The sequence below is a fragment of the Nerophis ophidion genome, linkage group LG25, assembly GCF_033978795.1.
Source record: "Nerophis ophidion isolate RoL-2023_Sa linkage group LG25, RoL_Noph_v1.0, whole genome shotgun sequence".
Taxonomy (NCBI): Eukaryota; Metazoa; Chordata; class Actinopteri; order Syngnathiformes; family Syngnathidae; genus Nerophis; species Nerophis ophidion.
The window spans coordinates 3,752,140-3,776,638 of record NC_084635.1 but is presented as its reverse complement, the minus strand read 5'-3'; the positions used below and the strand labels follow the sequence as shown (position 1 = coordinate 3,776,638).

At 42.5% G+C, this 24,499-nt stretch overlaps 1 protein-coding gene across 5 annotated transcripts in view; it reads right to left on the bottom strand.

Annotated features, from left to right (window-relative positions):
* Positions 1–24,499, bottom strand: part of nav2a (neuron navigator 2a) — a 460,666-nt gene that overhangs the window by 243,587 nt on the left and 192,580 nt on the right. For 4 of the 5 annotated variants that reach the window (XR_009804322.1, XR_009804321.1, XM_061887617.1 and 1 more), the window contains one exon: positions 14,437–14,566. Coding sequence is in view for 2 of the 5 variants with exons in the window: in XM_061887617.1 (XP_061743601.1) it covers positions 14,437–14,566 (130 nt within the window). In the remaining 3 variants the exon portion in view is untranslated. Of the gene's footprint in view, positions 1–14,436; positions 14,567–16,056; positions 16,578–24,499 lie in introns of those variants that run through there. The other variant, XR_009804323.1, reaches the window with a different exon arrangement.

Below are 24,499 nucleotides of genomic sequence, written 5' to 3'. Positions count from 1 at the left end.
CCTAAGGGCCCCTGGGGAGCATAGAGGGTCTCAGTCACTAAATTGTTAAAAATAAGCGCTGCTGATCCGCCTCCGCTTGGGATGGTTTCCTGCTGGCTCCGCTGTGAACGGGACTCTCGCTGCTGTGTTGGATCCGCTTTGGACTGGACTCTCGCGGCTGTGTTGGATCCATTATGGATTGAACTTTCACAGTATCATGTTAGACCCGCTCCACATCCATTGCTTTCCTCCTCTCCAAGGTTCTCATAGTCATCATTGTGACTTTAAGGTTTTACTACTTACGTATAAAATACTACACGGTCTAGCTCCATCCTATCTTGCCGATTGTATTGTCCCATATGTCCCGGCAAGAAATCTGCGTTCAAAGGACTCCGGCTTATTAGTGATTCCCAAAGCCCAAAAAAAGTCTGCGGGCTATAGAGCTTTTTCATTTCGGGCTCCAGTACTCTGGAATGCCCTCCCGGTAACAGTTCGAGATGCCACCTCGGTAGAAGCATTTAAGTCTCACCTTAAGACTCATTTGTATACTCTAGCCTTTAAATATACTCCCTTTTTAGACCAGTTGATCTGCCGTTTCTTTTCTTTTTCTTCTATGTCCCACTCTCCTTTGTGGAGGGGGTCCGGTCCGATCCGGTGGCCATGTACTGCTCGCCTGTGTATCGGCTGGGGACATCTCTGCGCTGTTGACCCGCCTCCGCTTGGGATGGTTTCTTGCTGGCTCCGCTGTGAACGGGACTCTGGCTGCTGTGTTTGATCCACTTTGGACTGGACTCTCGCGACTGTGTTGGATCCATTGTGGATTGAACTTTCACAGTATCATGTTAGACCCGCTCGACATCCATTGCTTTCCTCCTCTCCAAGGTTCTCATAGTCATCATTGTCACCGACGTCCCACTGGGTGTGAGTTTTCCTTGCCCTTATGTGGGCCTGCCGAGGATGTCGTAGTGGTTTGTGCAGCCCTTTGAGACACTAGTGATTTAGGGCTATATAAGTAAACATTGATTGATTGATTGATTGAAGTCAAATTATTATTATTTTTTTTAATTTAAGGCTTACAGTAAATCTCTATATCAACTTGAGGTTGATATAAAGTCAAACAAATAAGGTTTTATGCATTTTCTGTCAAAGACAACTTAGTTTTTTATAGTAAAACTGAAATATGCAGTATTTACATAGATAGATAGATAGATAGTACTTTGATTCCTTCAAGAGAGTTCCTTTATTTAGTAATTAAAGCCCTCAAAGATCAATAATGCAGGACACCATTGATTTTAATTATTTAATATTTTTGAGTAATCACAGTGAAAAGTTAAATAAAATCCTACTAAATATATTTGAGATCCGAAAGGTTCCCCACTCATAAAGTGATACATTTTTATTATTATTTTTTTTTTTTACTTTTAACACTTTCAAGACCAACTTCCAATATATTTGTCGACTTTAAGTTTGAACTATTATTTTGTTTGTTTTATGCTCTTTTGTCAAAACGTTGTTTTTATATGGCAACCACACAACATAGGCAATAATTTTTCCCCATAAAACATTTTAAAGTGATATTTTTTAAGTAATAATTCATTATAACATATATTTTTTGTCCTTTTTTTTTGGAGCAATGGAAAAAAAAGAAAATAAACAAAGACAAAAAGGAAAAAAAACTGCCTGCAAGGCAGCTTTTGTGTCAACATTGCCACTTTTTCTCATTAGATTTCACCTCATTCCACTTTTTTCAAATGTTTATTTTTGCAATACTATCAATTTTGCAATTTTTGCAGAATGTGTGGCGGGCCGGTAAACGATTAGCTGCGGGCCGCACTTTGGACACCCCTGATTTAAAAGGATTCAAGAAAGCGTCTTCAGGAGACGTCGCTCACTTGTCCACTAAAGCATCACACCTGCAAATTATAACTTGTGAAATCCAAATCTTAAGAATAGAAAGATAAACATTTTTCTATTTCTTTTTAAAGCTGCACACAGAAGTACAGCAGTTGGTTAGTGTCACATGTCAATCTGACTTCCTCACAGTGACTCATTTACAGCAGGGGTCGGGAACCTTTTTGGCTGAGAGAGCCATACAAGCCAAATATTTTAAAAAGTATTTCCGTGAGAGCCATATAATATTTTTTTTAAGACTGAATACAACTAAATGTCTGCATTTTTAAGTAAGACTAACATTTTTAGAGTGTAATAAGTCTCTTGTTCTTTTTAATAACATTGTTATTCTGAAGCTAACCAACAATAAATAAAATACTTCTTACCATTAATGCGACTTCTTGAACAGGTGCGGTAGAAACCGGATGTGTCAGGCTTGTCCTTGACAATTTGACTGTCTTAGTTTTTCCCCTGCATTTGTCTTTGTTTGCTGCCTTTAGTTCCTGTTCCTGTTTGTCTCCCTGAGTGCTGTTTCCCCTTATCTGTGGCTGATTGGCACCTGGCCACACCTGGTGTCAATCAGCCAGTCACTATTTAGACCTGCTTTCTCCTCCAGTCAGTGCTGGGTTATTGTCACTAATACCTGTCAATGTTGTGCTACTACTTGTCGCTGTTCCAGCATGCCGTGGATTGCTTTCCGTCTTTTTGTTCCTGTTTGCTGGTTCCTGTTTCCTGTTTCCAATTTGTCCATTCCTGGTTTGTGTTTTTTCTTTATATTTTGGACATTAAATCATGTTTTCCTTTACAATGCCTTTACAATACCATGAATTGATTAACGTGGACCCCGACTTAAACAAGTTGAAAAACGTATTGGGGTGTTACCATTTAGTGGTCAATTGTACGGAATATGTACTGTACTGTGCAATCTACTAATAAAAGTATCAATCAATCAATCAAAAATGCCTGCCACCATCTCTGCATCTTGGGGTTCGTCAACAACTCAACCTGACAGGATGGATAAATTAAAATGCACGAGAATGTTTTATATTTTGAACGTTATTTTTGTGATTACCAGCGGAATTATTCATTACTTACCATTTTAAGCAATGTCAGCTAAGATTTATCTGAGAGCCAGGTGCAGTCATCAAAAGAGCCACATCTGGCTCTAGAGCCATAGGTTCCCTACCCCTGCTTTACAGCCTCGGGGACACGGGTGGTGAAGGTCCGTGGAGCTGATTACATCCATTTTTACAACCTGGTTCTCAAAACCCATTAAAAACTAGGTGAGTCAGACCAGGAACGTTGAACTTAATCGAAGTTGGCCTATTCTCCATAGCCTTTAGGTCTGACAATAAATTACGATTGGGGAAGGACATCTGCTTTTAAGCTGTTCTTGCAGTTGCCAAGGGAACATTGCGGACATGCAGTAGGGCTGCCCTACTAAGAGACTTTGGAAAACACAATGTCCACGGCATGCAGCCAATGTGGAGTGCGTACTTACTCCAGATAACTTTGTTTTTGTTCAGCACATTAACCTTTGCAACAATAAATGCACTTTGTGTACTTGGGCCGCACACATCCATGGGTTGTATTTGCTTTTCTTCAATCCTTTCTGAGGATCAAGGTGCTTCATAGTTTGTGTTTCTTGATTCAAAGCTAACGTCAGCTTCAATCAATCAATCAATGTTTATTTATATAGCCCCAAATCACAAATGTCTCAAAGGACTGCACAAATCATTACGACTACGACATCCTCGGAAGAACCCACAAAAGGGCAAGGAAAACTCACACCCAGTGGGCAGGGAGAATTCACATCCAGTGGGACGCCAGTGACAATGGTGACTATGAGAAACCTTGGAGAGGACCTCAGATGTGGGCAACCCCCCCTCTCTGGGGGACCGAAAGCAATGGATGTCGAGCGGGTCTAACATGATACTGTGAAAGTTCAATCCATAGTGGCTCCAAGACAGCCGCGAGAGTTCAGTTCAAAGCGGATCCAAGACAGCAGCGAGAGTCCCGTCCACAGGAAACCATCTCAAGCGGATCAGCAGCGTAGAGACGTCCCTTGAACTTCATGTCTGTGCCACCTAGCTGCGTATTTAGTCATTTGGGGGCCCGAGGCAAACCTCGTCAGTGGGGCCCTCCGCATAGCAAAAACAACATTTATCATGTTGTTAGAAACCACAGTGTGAACTGCACAATAAAGCTTGGCAAATCGTGCAATGAGTAACTTTTTATTGCTCAACAGTACCTTACGAGTTTTGCGCAAGAACTTACCAGACCCTCTGTTGCAATAGTTTATAGTATTTGGAGCGCCGTAATACTCTAATATTAGTGATGAAAAGTGCCACACTCCATTTGCACCGACAGTAGCTCTTTCTGTGTTAATCACACACATGAACTTTAGTTTCATACCAGCACACATGACACACACGAGATGGCACAAAATGTAGTACCCAAAGTCCCAGACTTTGCCCAATGATGACCACAAGAATGATAGCATGTGCTAATTATGTACATGCTAGATGAAATAGTAGAAGCATTTAAGTCTCATCTTAAAACTCATCTGTATACTCTAGCCTTTAAATAGACCTCCTTTTTAGACCAGTTGATCTGCCGCTTCTTTTCTTTCTCCTATGTCCCCCCCTCCCTTGTGGAGGGGGTCCGGTCCGATGACCATGGATGAAGTACTGACTGTCCAGAGTCGAGACCCAGGATGGACCGCTCGTCGGGACCCAGGATGGACCGCTCGCCTGTATCGGTTGGGGACATCTCTACGCTGCTGATCCGCTTGAGATGGTTTCCTGTGGACGGGACTCTCACTGCTGTCTTGGAGCCACTATGGATTGAACTTTCACAGTATCATGTTAGACCCGCTCGACATCCATTGCTTTCGGTCCCTTAGAGGGGGGGGGGTTGCCCACATCTGAGGTCCTCTCCAAGGTTTCTCATAGTCAGCATTGTCACTGGCGTCCCACTGGATGTGAATTCTCCCTGCCCACTGGGTGTGAGTTTTCCTTGCCCTTTTGTGGGTTCTTCCGAGGATGTTGTAGTCGTAATGATTTGTGCAGTCCTTTGAGACATTTGTGATTTGGGGCTATATAAATAAACCTTGATTGATGATACTTGGGACGCACACATCCATGGGTTGTATTTGCTTTTCTTCAATCCTTTCTGAGGATCAAGGTGCTTCATAGTTTGTGTTTCTTGATTCAAAGCTAACGTCAGCTTCAATCAATCAATCAATGTTTATTTATATAGCCCCAAATCACAAATGTCTCAAAGGACTGCACAAATCATTACGACTACAACATCCTCGGAAGAACCCACAAAAGGGCAAGGAAAACTCACACCCAGTGGGCAGGGAGAATTCACATCCAGTGGGACGCCAGTGACAATGCTGACTATGAGAAACCTTGGAGAGGACCTCAGATGTGGGCAACCCCCCCTCTCTAGGGGACCGAAAGCAATGGATGTCGAGCGGGTCTAACATGATACTGTGAAAGTTCAATCCATAGTGGCTCCAACACAGCCGCGAGAGTTCAGTTCAAGCGGATCCAAGACAGCAGCGAGAGTCCCGTCCACAGGAAACCATCTCAAGCGGATCAGCAGCGTAGAGACGTCCCTTGAACTTCATGTCTGTGCCACCTAGCTGCGTATTTAGTCCTTTGGGGGCCCGAGGCAAACCTCGTCAGTGGGGCCCTCCGCATAGCAAAAACAACATTTATCATGTTGTTAGAAACCACAGTGTGAACTGCACAATAAAGCTTGGCAAATCGTGCAATGAGTAACTTTTTATTGCTCAGCAGTACCTTACGAGTTTTGCGCAAAAACTTACCAGACCCTCTGTTGCAATAGTTTATAGTATTTTGAGCGCCGTAATACTCTAATATTAGTGATGAAAAGTGCCACACTCCATTTGCACTGACAGTAGCTCTTTCTGTGTTAATCACACACATGAACTTTATTTTCATACCAGCACACATGACACACACGAGATGGCACAAAATGTAGTACCCAAAGTCCCAGACTTTGCCCAATGATGACCACAAGAATGATAGCATGTGCTAATTATGTACATGCTAGATGAAATAGTAGAAGCATTTAAGTCTCATCTTAAAACTCATCTGTATACTCTAGCCTTTAAATAGACCTCCTTTTTAGACCAGTTGATCTGCCGCTTCTTTTCTTTCTCCTATGTCCCCCCCTCCCTTGTGGAGGGGGTCCGGTCCGATGACCATGGATGAAGTACTGACTGTCCAGAGTCGAGACCCAGGATGGACCGCTCGTCGGGACCCAGGATGGACCGCTCGCCTGTATCGGTTGGGGACATCTCTACGCTGCTGATCCGCTTGAGATGGTTTCCTGTGGACGGGACTCTCACTGCTGTCTTGGAGCCACTATGGATTGAACTTTCACAGTATCATGTTAGACCCGCTCCACATCCATTGCTTTCGGTCCCCTAGAGGGGGGGGGGTTGCCCACATCTGAGGTCCTCTCCAAGGTTTCTCATAGTCAGCATTGTCACTGGCGTCCCACTGAATGTGAATTCTCCCTGCCCACTGGGTGTGAGTTTTCCTTGCCCTTTTGTGGGTTCTTCCGAGGATGTTGTAGTCGTAATGATTTGTGCAGTCCTTTGAGACATTTGTGATTTGGGGCTATATAAATAAACATTGATTGATTGATATAAAGTAGGTTTTACATAGCATAGGTGTCATGATCCGTAGTCTGGATCATGTTTAGTTTAGTTATTTTCTGTTAGTTTGGACTCCCTTTGTTGTTTGTGTACCTTTTTGTGAGTCAGTTTGGTCACCATGGCAACATATTAATTTCACCTGCAGAGGGTTCCAGACGCACACCTGTTTTTGTTAATTACTTCCTTATTTAAGCCTGCCTTGTCCCGTCAGTCGGTCTTGGTCCCTTGTTTGCGGTATGCAACTGTTTCGTTGGTAATTACTAGATTTCTTGTTACCTGATCCTGTGCTACTGTTAGCATTAGCTTCTGTGCTTTCGCCACGCATTTCTTTTCGTCTGTTTTTGTACCGGTGTTTTGTTATTAAATCATTCTTACCTTTTAGTTGTTGTCCGGAGTGTCTATGTTTGCGTTGGAGGAACGATCCCGCATTAAAATGCGACCCGCACATGACAATAGGTTACTTGGAGTAGATTATAGAAGAATAGAAAAATAAATGAATACAATTGAATAAATTGTGATCCTGTCGTGCAAATAGAATGTAAAAACAATGACAGCAAAGCAAACATAATAATTCTCAGTTGTCTAGTTGGTACACATGAGCCAGTTAAGTGTTCCTTGCTTTCTCTTTATGAAAAACTTTAATAATCTCGGCAACGAGTTTGCTTTGACCGTACTTAAACGCGAGCATGTGGAGTGGCATGGAATAATAGTCTATTGCAGGGGTAGGGAACCTATGGCTCTAGAGCCAGATGTGGCTCTTTTGATGACTGCATCTGGCCCGCAGATAAATCTGAGCTGACATTGCTTAACACGATAAGTAATGAATAATTCCACTTGTAATCACAGTGTTAAAAATAACGTTCAAAATATAAAACATTCTCATGTTCAAGAAGTTGCAATAATGGTAAGAAGTCATTTGGCTAGTGTGGGGCTTGCCCTCCTGGAGGTTCTTCAGACCACCAAAAGCCTGTTTTAGGGTTACAATATTGTTTTATTTTATTTTTCTCTCAGTTGCTTTCCAGCAGTTGTCTTTTTCTCTTTCGTCCTCACTCGCGCTCTGGCTCCAGCCCCAACCCTGTCTCTCCTCCTGGCTGCTGCTTATAACAGAGCGACAGATTAGATAACAAGGCCCAGGTGGGCCTTCTACGCACCTGTCGCTGATTTTGAGGCCGGTCCTGGCAACATCCTGCTTTGCTGCAGGCCCGCAGGCCACGCCCCCTATACAGTTAGCTTCGGAATAACAATGTTATTACAAAGAATAAAAGACCTATTATATTTTAGAAGTGTTGGTTTTACTTAAAAATGCACGCGTTTAGTTGTGTTTAGTGTTAAAAAAAAATATTATGTGGATCTTAGGGAAATACATTTTAAAATATTTGGCTTCTTGGCTCTCTCAGCCAAAAAGGTTCCCGACCCCTGCTCTATTGCATGACAACTCTAAAAAAACAACCTGGTTGATTAAGTATTTTAGGTTACGTGCACACTGCAGGGTAGAATGTCTAATTCGGATTTGTGTTGTCATAATCAATCTTTTTATGTAATAGTTCACATAAAAATAAATGTGATGTCTCCTGTGAACACGAACTGACCCGCATGCAGACATGCAGACATGATGTCCTGACATCGCACGTGCTGCTGGTTTTATGGAAATAAACATGGCTCCAATTTTAGCGCATTTGTGGCAATTTCAAAGTCAACATTTTCTGAACTAAATTATTGCACGTGGACGTTTCAAATGGAAGAGTCCAAGCATTTTGGCTCTTGCAGTTTGCGAACATTTGCTTTGATGTCTGCTCCGGAGAGCGTGATGGCGAGATGTTAGAGACAAGAGTAGTGCAACATTGACGTGAGTTCCTAAAACATTATTTCCGCCTGCTTTCTGCTCATTTGTCAGCTATATATTTTGCAACCGCCTATTTTAACGAAGAATTATGATGCTCATCAAGTATTGGGCCTTCTTCACACTGCGGGTCAATTCCGATTTTTTGTCTACGTGCGACCTGTATCGGATTTTGTCATGTCAGTGTGAACATTGCAACTTTAATTTTAAATTTAATATCCGACCCAGGCCTCTTTTGTATGTGGATATAAATTGGATATATTTGTGACGCGTCCTCATTACCAGGTTGCATTTATCCAACCAAAACTTCATCAAAAAGTGATAAGCGTCATCATTATTTAAAATAAATAGTTGACAACTGAGCAGAAAACAGCTGAAAATAATGTTTTAGGAACTCACATGAAAGTTCCACCACTCCTGCAGTCTCCAATTGCTCGCCCAAAAACACGCTCTTCAAGTAAACTATCCTGTAAAACTGCATAATCTTCGATACGCAATAATCGTCAGGACTCCTCTTCCCTCTATCTGGGAAATTGCAAAAAGTCGCTGCCTGACCAGGGCTCAAAAAATCAGTAGCGACTCCTCCCGCCCCCACCAAGGACCGTTCTCACTGCTGGACTCTGGAAAGAGTTTCCGCAGCCTCCGTAGCAGAACCTCCAGGTTCTGTAACAGCTTCTTCCCTCAGGCCATGAGACTCTTGAACGCATCATAATAATCCCCTCAATTGCCCCCAAAAAACGGATTAACTCCCTGAAATATGAAGACAGTATAACATACATCCGTAAACATATGCATATGCAAAAGTGCAATATATTTATCCATCCATTTATCCATCCATCATCTTCCGCTTATCCGAGGTCGGGTCGCGGGGGGAGCAGCCTAAGCAGGGAAGCTCAGACTTCCCTCTCTCCAGCCACTTTGTCTAGCTCTTCCCGGGGGATCCTGAGGCGTTCCCAGGCCAGTCGGGAGACATAGTCTTCCCAACGTGTCCTGGGTCTTCCCCGTGGCCTACTACCAGTTGGACGTGCCCTAAACACCTCCCTAGGGAGGCGTTCGGGTGGCATCCTGACCAGATGCCCGAACCACCTCATCTGGCTCCTCTCCATGTGGAGGAGCAGCTGCTTTACTTTGAGTTCCTCCCGGATGGCAGAGCTTCTCACCCTATCTCTAAGGGAGAGACCCGCCACACGGCGGAGGAAACTCATTTGGGCCGCTTGTACCCGTGATCTTATCCTTTCGGTCATGACCCAAAGCTCATGACCATAGGTGAGGATGGGAACGTAGATCGACCGGTAAATTGAGAGCTTTGCCTTCCGGCTCAGCTCCTTCTTCACCACAACGGATCGGTACAACGTCCGCATTACTGAAGACGCCGCACCGATCCGCCTGTCGATCACACGATCCACTCTTCCCTCACTCGTGAACAAGACTCCTAGGTACTTAAACTCCTCCACTTGGGGCAGGGTCTCCTCCCCAACCTGGAGATGGCACTCCACCCTTTTCCGGGCGAGAACCATGGACTCGGACTTGGAGGTGCTGATTCTCATTCCGATTGCTTCACACTCGGCTGCGAACCGATCCAGTGAGAGCTGAAGATCCCGGACAGATAAAGCCATCAGGACTACATCATCTGCAAAAAGCAGAGACCTAATCCCGCCTAGAAATTCTGTCCATAAAAGTTATGAACAGAATGGGTGACAAAGGACAGCCTTGGCGGAGTCCAACCCTCACTGGAAATGTGTCCGACTTACTGCCAGCAATGCGGACCAAGTTCTGACACTGATCATACAGGGAGTGGACCGCCACAATAAGACAGTCCGATACCCCATACTCTCTGAGCACTCCCCACAGGACTTCCCGAGGGACACGGTCCAATGCCTTCTCCTAGTCCAAGTCGATATATTTAAATGTACAGTAATCTGTTTATATCTGCACTTTATTGTTCTTTTATCCTGCACTACTAATGCAACAAAATGTTGTTCTTATCTGTACTGGGATGTTCAAATTCTAATGACAATAAAGGAAGTCTAAGTCTAATTCAGTTCAGCCAATGTTGACTTTGATTGCACAAAATCCTTGAAATTGCCACAAACACAAGTACTGAGACCCATGAAAGTGGAAGCCATGTTTACTTTTGTAGCACTGAATTGCGTGACGTCATGTCCGCACGCAGGTCAAATTGCATTCACATTAGAAATCCATTTTTTTTTTTGTAAAGTGAACGGCAAATTAAACGATCTTATATGACAAAAAAATCAGAGTTGGACATCCGACCCTGCAGTGTGAACATAGCCTTTTGTCGAATGAGCGCGACCGGACAGTTCAGACTCCAGTCAGGTTTGAAACATATTGGAAAAATGTGGTATTGCACTGTTCACATTGACATAAAAAACACAATATGGGTCAGATATGGTCAAAAAAAGTCAGAATTTGCCTGCAATGTGAACAGGGCCTCAATGTAGTTTGATGTGAATGGATCAAAACACAACAAATAAAAACTTGTTTTAACAGTAGAAGACGTTTAAACACTTTTGGGAGCACCTGTGTTAGCCTAATTAAAAGTCTGTTCCTGGTGCAACATTGTGCCAAGACATGCTGGGAAATGCTGAGAAGCCATGCGAGACAGTTCAGATTACATTTATCAATTGATAACCATTCTCGAAGAACGATACTTAAAGGGGAACATTATCAGCAGACCTATGTAAGTGTCAATATATACCTTGATGGTGCAGAAAAAAGACCATCTATTTTTTTAACCGATTTCCGAACTCTAAATGGGTGAATTTTGGCGAATTAAACGCCTTTCTGTTTATCGCTCTGGAGGCGATGACGTCAGAATGTGACGTCGCCGAGGTAACACACCCACCATTTTCATTTTCAACACATTACAAACACCGGGTCTCAGCTCTGTTATTTTCCGTTTTTTTGACTATTTTTTGGAACCTTGGAGACATCATGCCTCGTGGGTGTGTTGTCGGAGGGTGTAACAACACTAACAGGGAGGGATTCAAGTTGCACCACTGGCCCCAAGATGCCAAAGTGTCTGCCGCCAGACCCCCATTGAATGTGCCAGAGTGTATCTACATTTGACCGGCGATGCTAAGACAGACATGGCACAGAGATGTATGGATAACCTGCAGATGCATTTGCAACGATAGTCAACGAAATCACAAAGGTGAGTTTTGTTGATGTTGACTGCCAGCTAATCGATGCTAACATGCTACGCTAATCGATGCTAACATTCTATTTACCGGCGGTGCTAAAGCAGACATGGCACAGAGATGTATGGATAACCTGTAGATGCATTTGCAACTATATTACGTTTCCTTCCACCCACATTTAATGCGAAACAAACACTTACAAATCGACGGATTGAAGTTGCTCCAGTGTCACAAGATGCGAAAGTCCTGATCGTTTGGTCCGCACATTTTACCGGCGATGCTAACGCAGCTATTCGGCCATGCTATGGCTATGAATAGCGTCAATAGCTATTCGCTCAATAGCTTCAGTTTCTTCTTCAATACTTTCATACTCCAACCATCTGTTTCAATACATGCGTAATCTGTTGAATCGCTTAAGTCGCTGAAATCTGAGTTTGAATCCGAGCTAATGTCGCTATATCTTGCTGTGGTATTCCCATTGTTTGTTTACATTGGCAGCACTGTGTGACGTCAGGGAAATGGATAGTGGTTTCGAAGATAGCGAAAATAAGGCACTTTAAAGCTTTATTCAGGGATATTCCGAGACCGGTAAAATTTTGAAAAAAACTTCAAAAAATACAACAAGCCACTGGGAACTGATTTTTATTGTTTTTAACCCTTTTGAAATTGTCATAATGTTCCCCTTTAAGGAAACATCAGTAGAAGAGGACGCAAAGTACAATACTAACCGCCTGCCTTCTTTTTCTCTCATTTCTGAGCGCCAGGTTTGCTCTTCTTTCACCGTTTTTTTCGCCGGTTCCGACGGGGTATTACGCATCTTGAGGGTGCTCCTGATTTGTGGGTTGAATCTTTTATATTTTTTTCCAACTCAACTCCCATCAAAAGTCCATTTCAGTTTTATTAAAATAATTGCTGCAAATTACACTCAATCAATCAATCAATGTTTATTTATATAGCCCTAAATCACAAATGTCTCAAAGGACTGTACAAACCACTACGACATCCTCGGAAGAACCCACATAAGGGCAAGGTAAACTCACACCCAGTGGGACGCCAGTGACAATGATGACCATGAGAAACCTTGGCGAGGACCTCAAATATGGGCAACCCCCCCCCCCCGCCTCTAGGGGACCGAAAGCAATGGATGTCGAGCGGGTCTAACATGATACTGTGAAAGTTCAATCCATAGTGGCTCCAACACAGCCGCGAGAGTTCAGTTCAAAGCGGATCCAAGACGGCAGCGAGAGTCCCGTCCACAGGAAACCATCCCAAGCGGAGTCGGATCAGCATTGTAGAGATGTCCCCAACCGATACACAGGCGAGCGGTCCATCCGAATAGATGCTAACGCAGCTATTCGGCCATGCTATGGCTATGAATAGCGTCAGTAGCTATTCGCTCAATAGCTTCAGTTTCTTCTTCAATACTTTCATACACCAACCATTCGTTTCAATACATGCGTAATCTGTTGAATCGCTTAAGTCGCTGAAATCCGAGTTTGAATCCGAGCTAATGTCGCTATATCTTGCTGTGGTATTCCCATTGTTTGTTTACATTGGCAGCACTGTATGACGTCACAGGGAAATGGCCAGTGTCTTCGCAGAGAGCCGAAAATAAGGCACTTTAACGCTTTATTTAGGGATATTCCGAGACCGGTAAAATTTTGAAAAAAACTTCAAAAAATACAACAAGCCCCTGGGAACTGATTGTTATTGTTTTTAACCCTTTTGAAATTGTCATAATGTTCCCCTTTAAGGAAACATCAGTAGAAGAGGACGCAAAGTACAATACTAACCGCCTGCCTTCTTATTCTCTCATTTCTGAGCGCCAGGTTTGCTCTTCTTTCACCGTTTTTTTCGCCGGTTCCGACGGAGTATTACGCATCTTGAGGGTGCTCCTGATTTGTGGGTTGAGTCTTTTATATTTTTTTCCAACTCAACTCCCATCAAAAGTCCATTTCAGTTTTATTAAAATAATTGCTGCAAATTACACTCAATCAATCAATCAATATTTATTTATATAGCCCTAAATCACAAATGTCTCAAAGGACTGTACAAACCACTACGACATCCTCGGAAGAACCCACATAAGGGCAAGGTAAACTCACACCCAGTGGGACGCCAGTGACAATGATGACCATGAGAAACCTTGGCGAGGACCTCAAATATGGGCAACCCCCCCCCCCCCCCGCCTCTAGGGGACCGAAAGCAATGGATGTCGAGCGGGTCTAACATGATACTGTGAAAGTTCAATCCATAGTGGCTCCAACACAGCCGCGAGAGTTCAGTTCAAAGCGGATCCAAGACGGCAGCGAGAGTCCCGTCCACAGGAAACCATCGCAAGCGGAGTCGGATCAGCATTGTAGAGATGTCCCCAACCGATACACAGGCGAGCGGTCCATCCGAATAGATGCTAACGCAGCTATTCGGCCATGCTATGGCTATGAATAGCGTCAGTAGCTATTCGCTCAATAGCTTCAGTTTCTTCTTCAATACTTTCATACTCCAACCATCTGTTTCAATACATGCGTAATCTGTTGAATCGCTTAAGTCGCTGAAATCCGAGTTTGAATCCGAGCTAATGTCGCTATATCTTGCTGTGGTATTCCCATTGTTTGTTTACATTGGCAGCACTGTATGACATCACAGGGAAATGGATAGTGGTTTCGAAGATAGCGAAAATAAGGCACTTTAAAGCTTTATTTAGGGATATTCCGAGACCGGTAACATTTTGAAAATAACTTTAAAAAATACAACAAGCCACTGGGAACTGATTTTTATTCTTTTTAACCCTTTTGAAATTGTGATAACGTTCCCCTTTAAAAGGTGCTTTAAAATGAAATTGTGATTATGATATACACAGGTGAAGTTACCTGAATGCTGAAGCCTTTGCGCTGGGCTGCAGGTGTGTTGGCGTAGGAGGAGATGGATGAGCTGGTGTTGATGTCATCGGTGTCGATGTTGTCGCTGATGCCACTGCTCACCGAGCTGCTGTCATCCCAACTGGACACACAACACAGAAAAACCAAAGGCTCAGTACAATAGTCTTATGACAAAAGTGACAGCACAGAGGTTGGAAGATGATATCGTCCTAAAACAGACCTCACACTTTTTATAAAAGGATCTAAAGCTATCTTTATTGGTGACATGTATTCGGAGTCTAATATGCTCAGCCACACAAAAAACTGGGAGGAAAATAGGAATCTGGTGTCTCTGATTGCCTGGAGTTCCTTTCTTCTTTCTTTGTTCTGAATGTAAATGACCTCCGCTTGGGTGCGTGCGCACACACACACACACAATACACACACACACACACAAGCTGAATGGGGTTGTCTATCACATGAACAAAGGCTCACTGGAGGGGTGACATCATGGTGTGTGTGTTTGGGGGGGTGTGACGTGCTCAAATAGACCCATCTGAACCGGGCAAACATGCTGGGAGTTGATGCAGAATGAATGAATGTATTTGTGTGCGCATCCGTGTGTGTGTGTGTGTGTGTTTGACTGGGAGTTAGTTGCGATTTGGCGGGGGACAGGAAGTCAGGGTGGTTGGCAGACATGACTTTGAAAGAACCACAGGGAGGCTGAGGATGATGGTCACTGAATGGTTGACTGATCCAGAGAACACACTCACACAAACACACACACATTTATAAATAGGTCCCAGAGCGCCTGATATTCATGTCCAATTACAATATGCACAACATAACTAACAACCCCATAAATGCTGTGAACAACCTGACGGAATGGATGCTCGGAAAAAAAACTAACACCCCTTGCATAATTGTATCTGCTGCTTTAATGTCTTTAATGTCCTTTGTGTTCTTTGATGTTTGATGTTTCCCTCTTACACACATGGAAGAGGGATGTGTACTATGGCTATGAGTTGTTCTTTTCCCTTGGCAGTCTGCACCCCCACTCCAGGGCCTAGGCTAAGACGGATTTTTTATTTTCTTATTTTATTTTAATCTTCTATTTTTTTTCTCTCCCCCCCCTCCTTGTTTACCTGTATGTCATCTTTTTTGTAAGGGGCGCTGGAAGCCGGCAGACCCGTCAGCGATCCTGTTCTGTCTCCCTGTAATGTTTGTCTGATCTTGAATGGGATTGTGCTGAAAATTGTAATTTTCCTGAAGGAACTCTCCTGACGGAATAAATAAAGTACTATCTAATCTAATCTAATCTAATAAATCAAAGAGCAACAGACCAGAGATTCGATAACCTTTGACTTGAAAGCTCCCATGTAGCCTCAAAGGTACTGAGAGATTTTGAGCGACCACCGCAGCCACAGGGGAAAGTCCCACAGAGCAGAAAGAAAACAAAGCAATGAGTCCAGACAGGAAGAAACATGTATGAAACCCAATAAAGATCTTAAACTGTTCTTCAACAAGACAGAATCAAAGCCGTTGCAGGAGAGACATTTCCTTGTCATGCTTTTACAATCACAGTCGGTGTGTATACACACACACACAACACACACACACATCTGCATCTACCTGTTCACGGTGCCTGGGTTGCCGTGGGAACCATAGCGCTGCCGGAAAGCGTCAAGCTGGACAGAAAGTTTCATGACTCCAAGGCACTGAGAGCCAAATGCCTCTGTCTCCCTCTGAGCTCCCGCAATGTCTCTCACCCTCTCGCTCGCTCTCACCTTGGCGGAGTTCCTAGATGGAGCTCCTTTGTCACTTGCTCTACTGAAGCTCCATCCCTGGGGTACTGTTTGTCTCTCTCTCTGGACTATCTAAGACAGACTAAAGGGAGGACAGACAGGGGATGGATCTGCCTTGCTGCTGGTAACACGAACCACCCCCAGGACTGTTAACTGGTTCACTACTGAGCCCGTACCACTAATAGAGCACACCCACAAACACACACACACACACACACACACACACACACAGCCCGAGCCCTGACGAAGCCACTTCAGCCAAATTCAAATCAGACGGCAACACAAGTCAAAGCCGCATGATCACAGAGTAAAACTGAAGGACAATCCTCATCCCAGTGTTGCCGAACTGCGTTTCCCTGCCGTGGTTTATGTGTGTGTGTTCAACTGTGCAATTTCCCAGACAGATCCACCCTGACATCTCTAATTAGAGATTGGACTAAACAGCGTGGCCCAGCCCACAGAGTCCTGCTGGCAAAGCTACCCGCCAGTTGACAAGCGACCAAGATTTTTACAGCCAATCAGGGGAGACTAGGCATTAACCACGGGCGGCTTCTGGGAGAAAGCACCACTCGGCAGAAGAGGACATGCTCTTATGCTGCTTTTCCATCTTTTGGAATATGAAGACAAGTAATGCTAAAATAGCTTTTGCATTGACTTGCCATTATGGTGCACAGTTATTGCTATTAATGATAAACTGGGGTAGAATTCCATACAGTCCATATTGTATATGCACCTCAGGAGGATCTGCTCCAATTTCGTTGTCCTTTGAACCTGTTCATTGCAATAATGACAATAAAACTCTATTCTATTCTAGTTTCACATTACTGTTTCAGATTTTAAGGATCGTAAAATCGTGATCGATTACCGCACTTTGATTAACCCACTGTGATACTGCTCATTTCCTGTAGATGCATCTAGCGCGCTAATTGCTAACTCGCTTAAATGCTAACATCAACACAAGACCCTAAGACAGGGGTAGGGAACCTATGGCTCTAGAGCCAGTTGTGGCTCTTTTGATGACTGCATCTGGCTCTCAGATAAATCTTAGCTGACATTACTTAACAGGATAAGTAAATAATAATTCCGCTGGTAATCGCAGTGAGAAAAATAACATTCAAAATATAAAGCATTCTCATGCATTTTAATCCATTTGTCCGTTTTCTACCGCACCGGTTCAAGAAGTCACATTAACGGTAAGATGTATTTTATTTATTATGGGTTAGCTTCAAAATGACAATGTTATTAAAAAGAACGAGAGACTTATTATAGTCTAAAAATGTTGGTCTTACTTAAAAATGCATGCATTTAGATGTATTCAGTGTTAAAAAATATGATATAGCTCTCATAGAAATACATTTTAAAATATTTGGCTTTCATGGCTCGCTCAGCCAAAAAGGTTCCCGACCCCTGGCAAGGCATGAAACAAGTCAGCGCAGGGCGACTGACTGGCAAAGACAAGCTTAAATACTGCCTCTGATTAGTGCTTGGGAAGCAGGTGAGCGGGCATTTTGTCCACCAGAGACAGGTGGACAAAATGAGTAACCAAGGAAACCAGACAAGGGAGTGGGGAAAAAAACAGGAACTTAAAGAGTCCAAAGGACAAACAGCACATGGCCAAACAAAAACATGATCAACAGACATGACATTTTATTTATTATTGGTTAGCTTCGGAATAACAATGTTATTAAAAAGAATAAGAGACTTATTATACTCTAAAAATGTTGGTCTTACTTAAAAATGCATGCATTTAGATGTATTCAGTGTTAAAAAATATTATATGGCTCTCACAAAAATACATTTTAAAATATTTGGCTTTCATGGCTCTCTCAGCCAAAAAGGTTCCCGACCCCTGATCTAAGACTATCTTCAAATAATTCAAAGATTCGCAAATTCAGCTCAGTAGAGTCCGATTCGACTTTCAACCTCACAGTCGAATTGTCAAATATTAAACTCCTCTTCTCTCTTCGTGGGAGGGAGGCAAGTTAAATAGCAACTAAGGGGCCCCCAGTACATAGCTTTTGGCGAGTGAGGGATCACTGTTACCTGCTCACAGAACAATTGCTGCTTCCTGTTGTGACATGTCTAAAAACAGCTGGCAGTGTTATGCACTCCATCTATTACTGTCTAAAAACTGTCTGCACACAGGATTGAAGAATCTTGGGAGGATGTTTCTTGCTGTACCACCGTCTGAATTTCAGCGTCGGGATTTCACCAGAAATTAGACACTGCTTCCACCTGGGCGCGTCGCCTCAACCAGCAGGTGTAGCTCTCCTCATTACGATCGTTGCGTAGGTTCATATACGGAAACATACGACTTTTACTTCCTCTATTTAGTCAGGTTTGATGTCTTCTTGGCGCTTGCCCAGAACCGAAGAACTCACTAAACTATCCAATCTCTACCGTGTTAATTAATTATTATTTTTTTTAACAGAGTGGGGTTTTTTGAGCTGGAAAAAGTCGCACATGATATCTCTATTTTGTTCACCTTAATAAAAGACTATGTTCCTTTTGTTAGTTTCTTTGATTAACCTCCACCCTATAGGGGCTAGAGCAGACCTGGGCAAACTAAGGCCCGGGGGCCACATGCGGGCCGTTAAGCTTTTTAATCTGGCCCGCTGGACATTCCCAAATATTATTTTTAAAGGGGAACATTATCAGCAGACCTATGCAAGCGTCAATATATACCTTGATGTTGCAGAAAAAAGACCATATATTTTTTTTTACCGATTTCCAACCTCTAAATGGGTGAATTTTGGCGAATTAAATGTTTTTCTGTTTATCGGTCTGTGGCGATGACGTCAGAACGTGACGTCACCGAGGTAACACACCCGCCATATTCATTTTCACATTACAAACACCGGGTCTCAGCTCTGTTATTTTCCGTTTTTTTGACTATTTTTTGGAACCTTGGAGACATCATGCCTGGTGGGTGTGTTGTCGGAGGGTGTAACAACACTAACAGGGAGGGATTCAAGTTGCACCACTGGCAAGAAATCTGCCGCCAGACCCCCATTGAATGTACCAGAGTGTCTTCACATTTTACTGGCGATGCTAAGACAGACATGGCACAGAGATGTATGGATAACCTGCAGATGCATTTGAAATAATAAAGTCAACGAAATCACAAAGGTGAGTTTTGTTGTTGACTTATGTGCTAATCAGACATATTTGGTTGCGGCGTGACTGCCAGCTAATCGATGCTAACATACTACGCTAATCGATGCTAACATGCTATTTACGCTAGCTGTATGTACATTTGAAGCTAGATACTCACATTTAATGCGAAACAAACACTTACCAATTGACGGATTAAAGTTGCTCCAGTTTCACAAGATGCGGAAGTCCTGATCGTTTGGTCCGCACATTTTACCGGCGACGCTAATAAGGCAGCCATGCTGTGGGCCACTTCATTAGGTACCCCCATGCTATGGCCGAATAGCGTCAATAGCTTCAGTTTCTTCTTCAATTTCGTTTTCGCTATCCGCCTCCATACTCCGACCATCTGTTTCAATACATGCGTAATCTGTTGAATCGCTTAAGCCGCTGAAATCCGAGTCTGAATCCGAGCTAATGTCGCTATATCTTGCTGTGGTAACCGCCATGTTGTTCGTATTGGCAGCACTGTGTGACGTCACAGGGAAATGGATAGTCGCATCGCAAATAGCGAAAATCAAGAAGTTTAAAGCTTTTTTTAGGGATATTCCGGGAGGGGTAAAATTTTGAAAAAAACTTCGAAAAATAAAACAAGCCACTGGGAACTGATTTTTATTGTTTTTAACCCTTTTGAAATTGTGATAATGTTCCCCTTTAAGTTGGAAGGTGGAGCTGCCATTATGATGTACAGTGATGTTTTCTAAAGACCGTAAGTCTTCAACTGTACAAAGTATTTCAATGGTTGGAATCTGCACTTTTGGATGATAAACCAGTTACTATGGTAATCTAATCAGTTACTATAGTCATCTAATTAGTTACTATGGTAATCTACGTCACAGCAGCTCTGACGAGCTACCAAGCAGTGTGGGCGGGAAGCGTTTCCACAGGAGATTTTCACAACAAAGTTCTAAAGCATAGTGATCAGATATATCAGATTGTAGGTGGATTTATTTTGTACCCTTCACATTCATATTTCACTGTTTGTTGCATTTTTGTTGCATTTCACTTGATTGTAAAATATGTCGATCGAAAGGGGGTGCGACGTTTATATTTTGTCACTATTCAGTGTTTTATCGTTCATTGAAAAATGTAAAATTCCATTACGTTTTTTAAAGCGGCCTGTCATATCGTTTTTAAGCATTCAATCAGACATTATTGTGAGGTTTTGTATTAGTGTTCATAAAAATAGATATACCGGCCCCACAGTCACGTTTTTTTCTCTAAATGTGGTCTTCGAGTCAAAATAATGGCCCAGGTCTGGGCTAGAGCTACAGCCATGGGACGGTACTAATATCTGGTGACAGTCCACACACAGTACTACATGTCGTTATAAGCTGTTTAATTCTCTCTTAAAAACAAAACAAAAACAAATGCCTTGGATTCAATTGACGATCGACTTTGAGAATCTTTACTCGAAGACAGCCCACGAAAACACATAATTGAGTTTCTTCTTCTTCTGCTTGTTTTGATTGCACTTTAATACAGCGTCATCACTCAAGGAATCAAACTTACACAAATAGAGTATAGAGCATTATTTTTTCAACAAAAGGATCAGAGGCGAACAATGAACTGTTTAAAATGAAATGTCAAAATTGTGATAAACGTCCAATCAAATTGCTTTGTTGTTCTTGTTTATAGTCCACAGACGACATGTTGTCATGGTTTTCTATGATAAGCTGTGATTTGTTCACAAATATCATTAACTTTCACATTCATTCCACCTCAGTGACTCTTTCTTCCTGCATGTTTTCTTGGTTTGTTGGTTAAAACATTTTTCAAGGTCTAAGAGTTTGTTTGACACCAACAAGATAGAAAGTCTCAGAGGCTAAGGACAAGGAAGCGGAGGATTAAAAGTGACCAAGATCAAGATGATACTGAGACACTTTATCTTTAACCTTATGGATTTTTTTAGGGAGTGTTTGGCTTTCCCTATGGGTCAAAGTTCAGAGGACAAACCTGGGAGAGACAAGTAGAGAGGGGGAAGCAAAGTGTCAGCCAATGGGAATGCCTGCGTGTGTTCTGAGAAAAAGCCTGTTTGTTTAACTTTTTTGGTATGTTTGTGTCCTTACGGGCTGCAGCCGGTTGGTTGGCCCTGACGTATCGTAACCCACTCTCCTACAAAACCTTGTCCAATTCTGGCACTTGTACACAGGAACTATGCAGGCTCAAATATGCACACGGCCACAACAGAGCTGCAGACCAGAAGTAAGGGGATTTCCTGTGTTGGAGAGGCATCTGCTGGTTCAAACCCTACAGCTGGCCCGTATCACCTCAAATCTCTATCTCTGTCCCCATGGATGGACAGGGAGACAAACAGAGATCAGTGGACTTAAAGACCCTGAGTCTAGGGACAAGGCTGTCACCTCAAACTAGTTGACAACTGGCCTAGATACATTCTGCAGACATGGAATTACTACTGACAAGTCGGTATCGGAGCGTCAGAAAAACCCAAAAGCACCAGCAGAAACATAGGATGAGGAATTATGACTTTAAGACAAACCTGCGTGAAATAATATTTCTGCAGTATCACAGCCAAATTTGAAATTGGATTTAGGGAGGTAAGGACTCAAGATTAGAGATTAAAGAATGTTCAACATGCTAGAGAACATAATTGTGTCATTTCTACAGAATAATTTATGTTGTATTTTGTACAAACCCCGTTTCCATATGAGTTGGGAAATAGTGTTAGATGTAAATATAAACGGAATACAATGATTTGCAAATCCTTTTCAACTCATATTCAATTGAATGCACTACAAAGACAACATATTTGATGTTCAAACTGAAAAACTTAATTTTTTTTTGCAAATAATAATTAACTTAGAATTTCATGGCTGCAACACGTGCCAAAGTAGTTGGGAAAGGGCATGTTCACCACTGTGTTACATCACCTTTTCTTTTAACAACACTCAATAAACATTTGGGAACTGAGGAAACTAATTGTTGAACCTTTGGAAATGGAATTCTTTCCCATTCTTGTTTTATGTAGAGCTTCAGTCGTTCAACAGTCTGGGTTCTCCGCTGTCGTATTTTACACTTCATAATGCACCACACATTTTCGACGGGAGACAGGTCTGGACTGCAGGCGGGCTAGGAAAGCACCTTCACTCTTTTTTTACGAACCCACGCTGTTTTAACACTTGTCTTGCTAAAATAAGCAGGGGCGTCCGTGATAAAGTTGCTTGGATGACAACATATGTTGTTCCAAAACCTGTATGTACCTTTCAGCATTAATGGTGCCTTCACAGATGTGTAAGTTACCCATGCCTTGGGCACTAATACACCCCCATACCATCACACATGCTGGCTTTTCAACTTTGCGCCTATAACAGTCCGGATGGTTATTTTCCTCTTTGTTCTGGGGGACATCACGTGCAGTTTCCAAATATAATTTGAAAGGTGGACTCGTCAGACCACAGAACACTTTTCCACTTTGCATCAGTCTATCTTAGATGAGCTCGGGCCCAGCGAAGCCGGCGGCGTTCCTTGGTGTTGTTGATAAATGGGTTTTGCTTTGCATAGTAGAGTTTTAACTTGCACTTACAGATGTAGCAACCAACTGTAATTACTGACAGTGGTTTTATGAAGTGTTCCTGAGCCTATGTGGTGATATCCTTTGCACACTGATGTCCGTTTTTGATGCAGTACCGCCTGAGGAATCAAAGGTCTGTAATATCATCGCTTATGTGCAGTGAATTTCCAGATTCTTTGAACTTTTTGATGATTTTACGGACCGTGGATGGTAAAATCCCTAAATTCCTTGCAATAGCTCGTTGAGAAATGTTGTTCTAAAACTGTTCAACAATTTGCTTACAAAGTGGTGACCCTCACCCCATCCTTGTTTGTGAATTACTTAGCGTTTCATGGAAGTTGCTTTTATAGCCAATCATGGCACCCACCTGTTCCCAATTAGCCTGCACACCTGTGGGATGTTCCAAATAAGTGTTTGATGAGCATTTCTCAACTTTATCAGTATTTATTGCCACCTTTCCCAACTTTTTTGTCACGTGTTGCTGGCATCAAATTCTAAAGTTAATGATTATTTGCCAAAAAAAACAAAGTTTATCAGTTTGAACATCAAATATGTTGTCTTTGTAGCATATTCAACTGAATATGGCTTGAAAAGGATTTGCAAATCATTGTATTCTGTTTATATTTACATCTAACACAATTTCCCAACTCATATGAAAACGGGGTTCGTACAAAGTAACGTATAACCATCTTTAAACTCAATATTGAAGCGCTAAAAACTAAAACATATCTCAGGGGTCGGAAACCTTTTTGGCTGAAAGAGCCATACAAGCCAAATATTTAAAAAAGTATTTCTGTGAGTGCAATACAACTTTTTTTAACACTGAATACAACTATCTGCGTGCATTTTTAAGAAAGACCAACATTTTTAGAGTATAATAAGTCTCTTATTCTTTTTAATAACATTGTTATTCTGAGGCTAGCCAAAAATAATACTTCTTACCATTAATGCGACTTCTTGAACAGGTGTGGTAGAAACCGGATGGATGGATGAAAATGCATGAGAATGTTTTATATTTTGAATGTTATTTTTGATACTATGATTACCAGCGGATTTATTCATTACTTATCGTGTTAAGCAATGTCAGCTCAGATTTATCTGGGAGCCAGATGCAGTCATCAAAAGAGCCACATCTGGCTCTAGAGCCATAGGTTCCCTACCCCTGACATATCTGATGGAGAGAAGACACAGTCAAAGTGGAGGCACATAAATATGACTGCACACACAGAAATCAGCTTAAAGATTGTCATAAAATCTATGCAAAAGTTTTACTAAAGAACTACCCTGACATGTTAAGTAGGACATGAGGAAGTGTTTTAAATGTAGACAAAAATGAAATAGAAGGTTAGTGCGTCTGCCTCACAATACGAAGGTCCTGCAGTCCTGGGTTCAAATCCAGGCTCGGGATCTTTCTGTGTGGAGTTTGCATGTTCTCCCCGTGAGTGCGTGGGTTCCCTCCGGGTACTCCGGCTTCCTCCCACTTCCAAAGACATGCACCTGGGGATAGGTTGATTGGCAACACTAAATGGTCCCTAGTGTGTGAATGTTGTCTGTCTATCTGTGTTGGCCCTGCGATGAGGTGGCG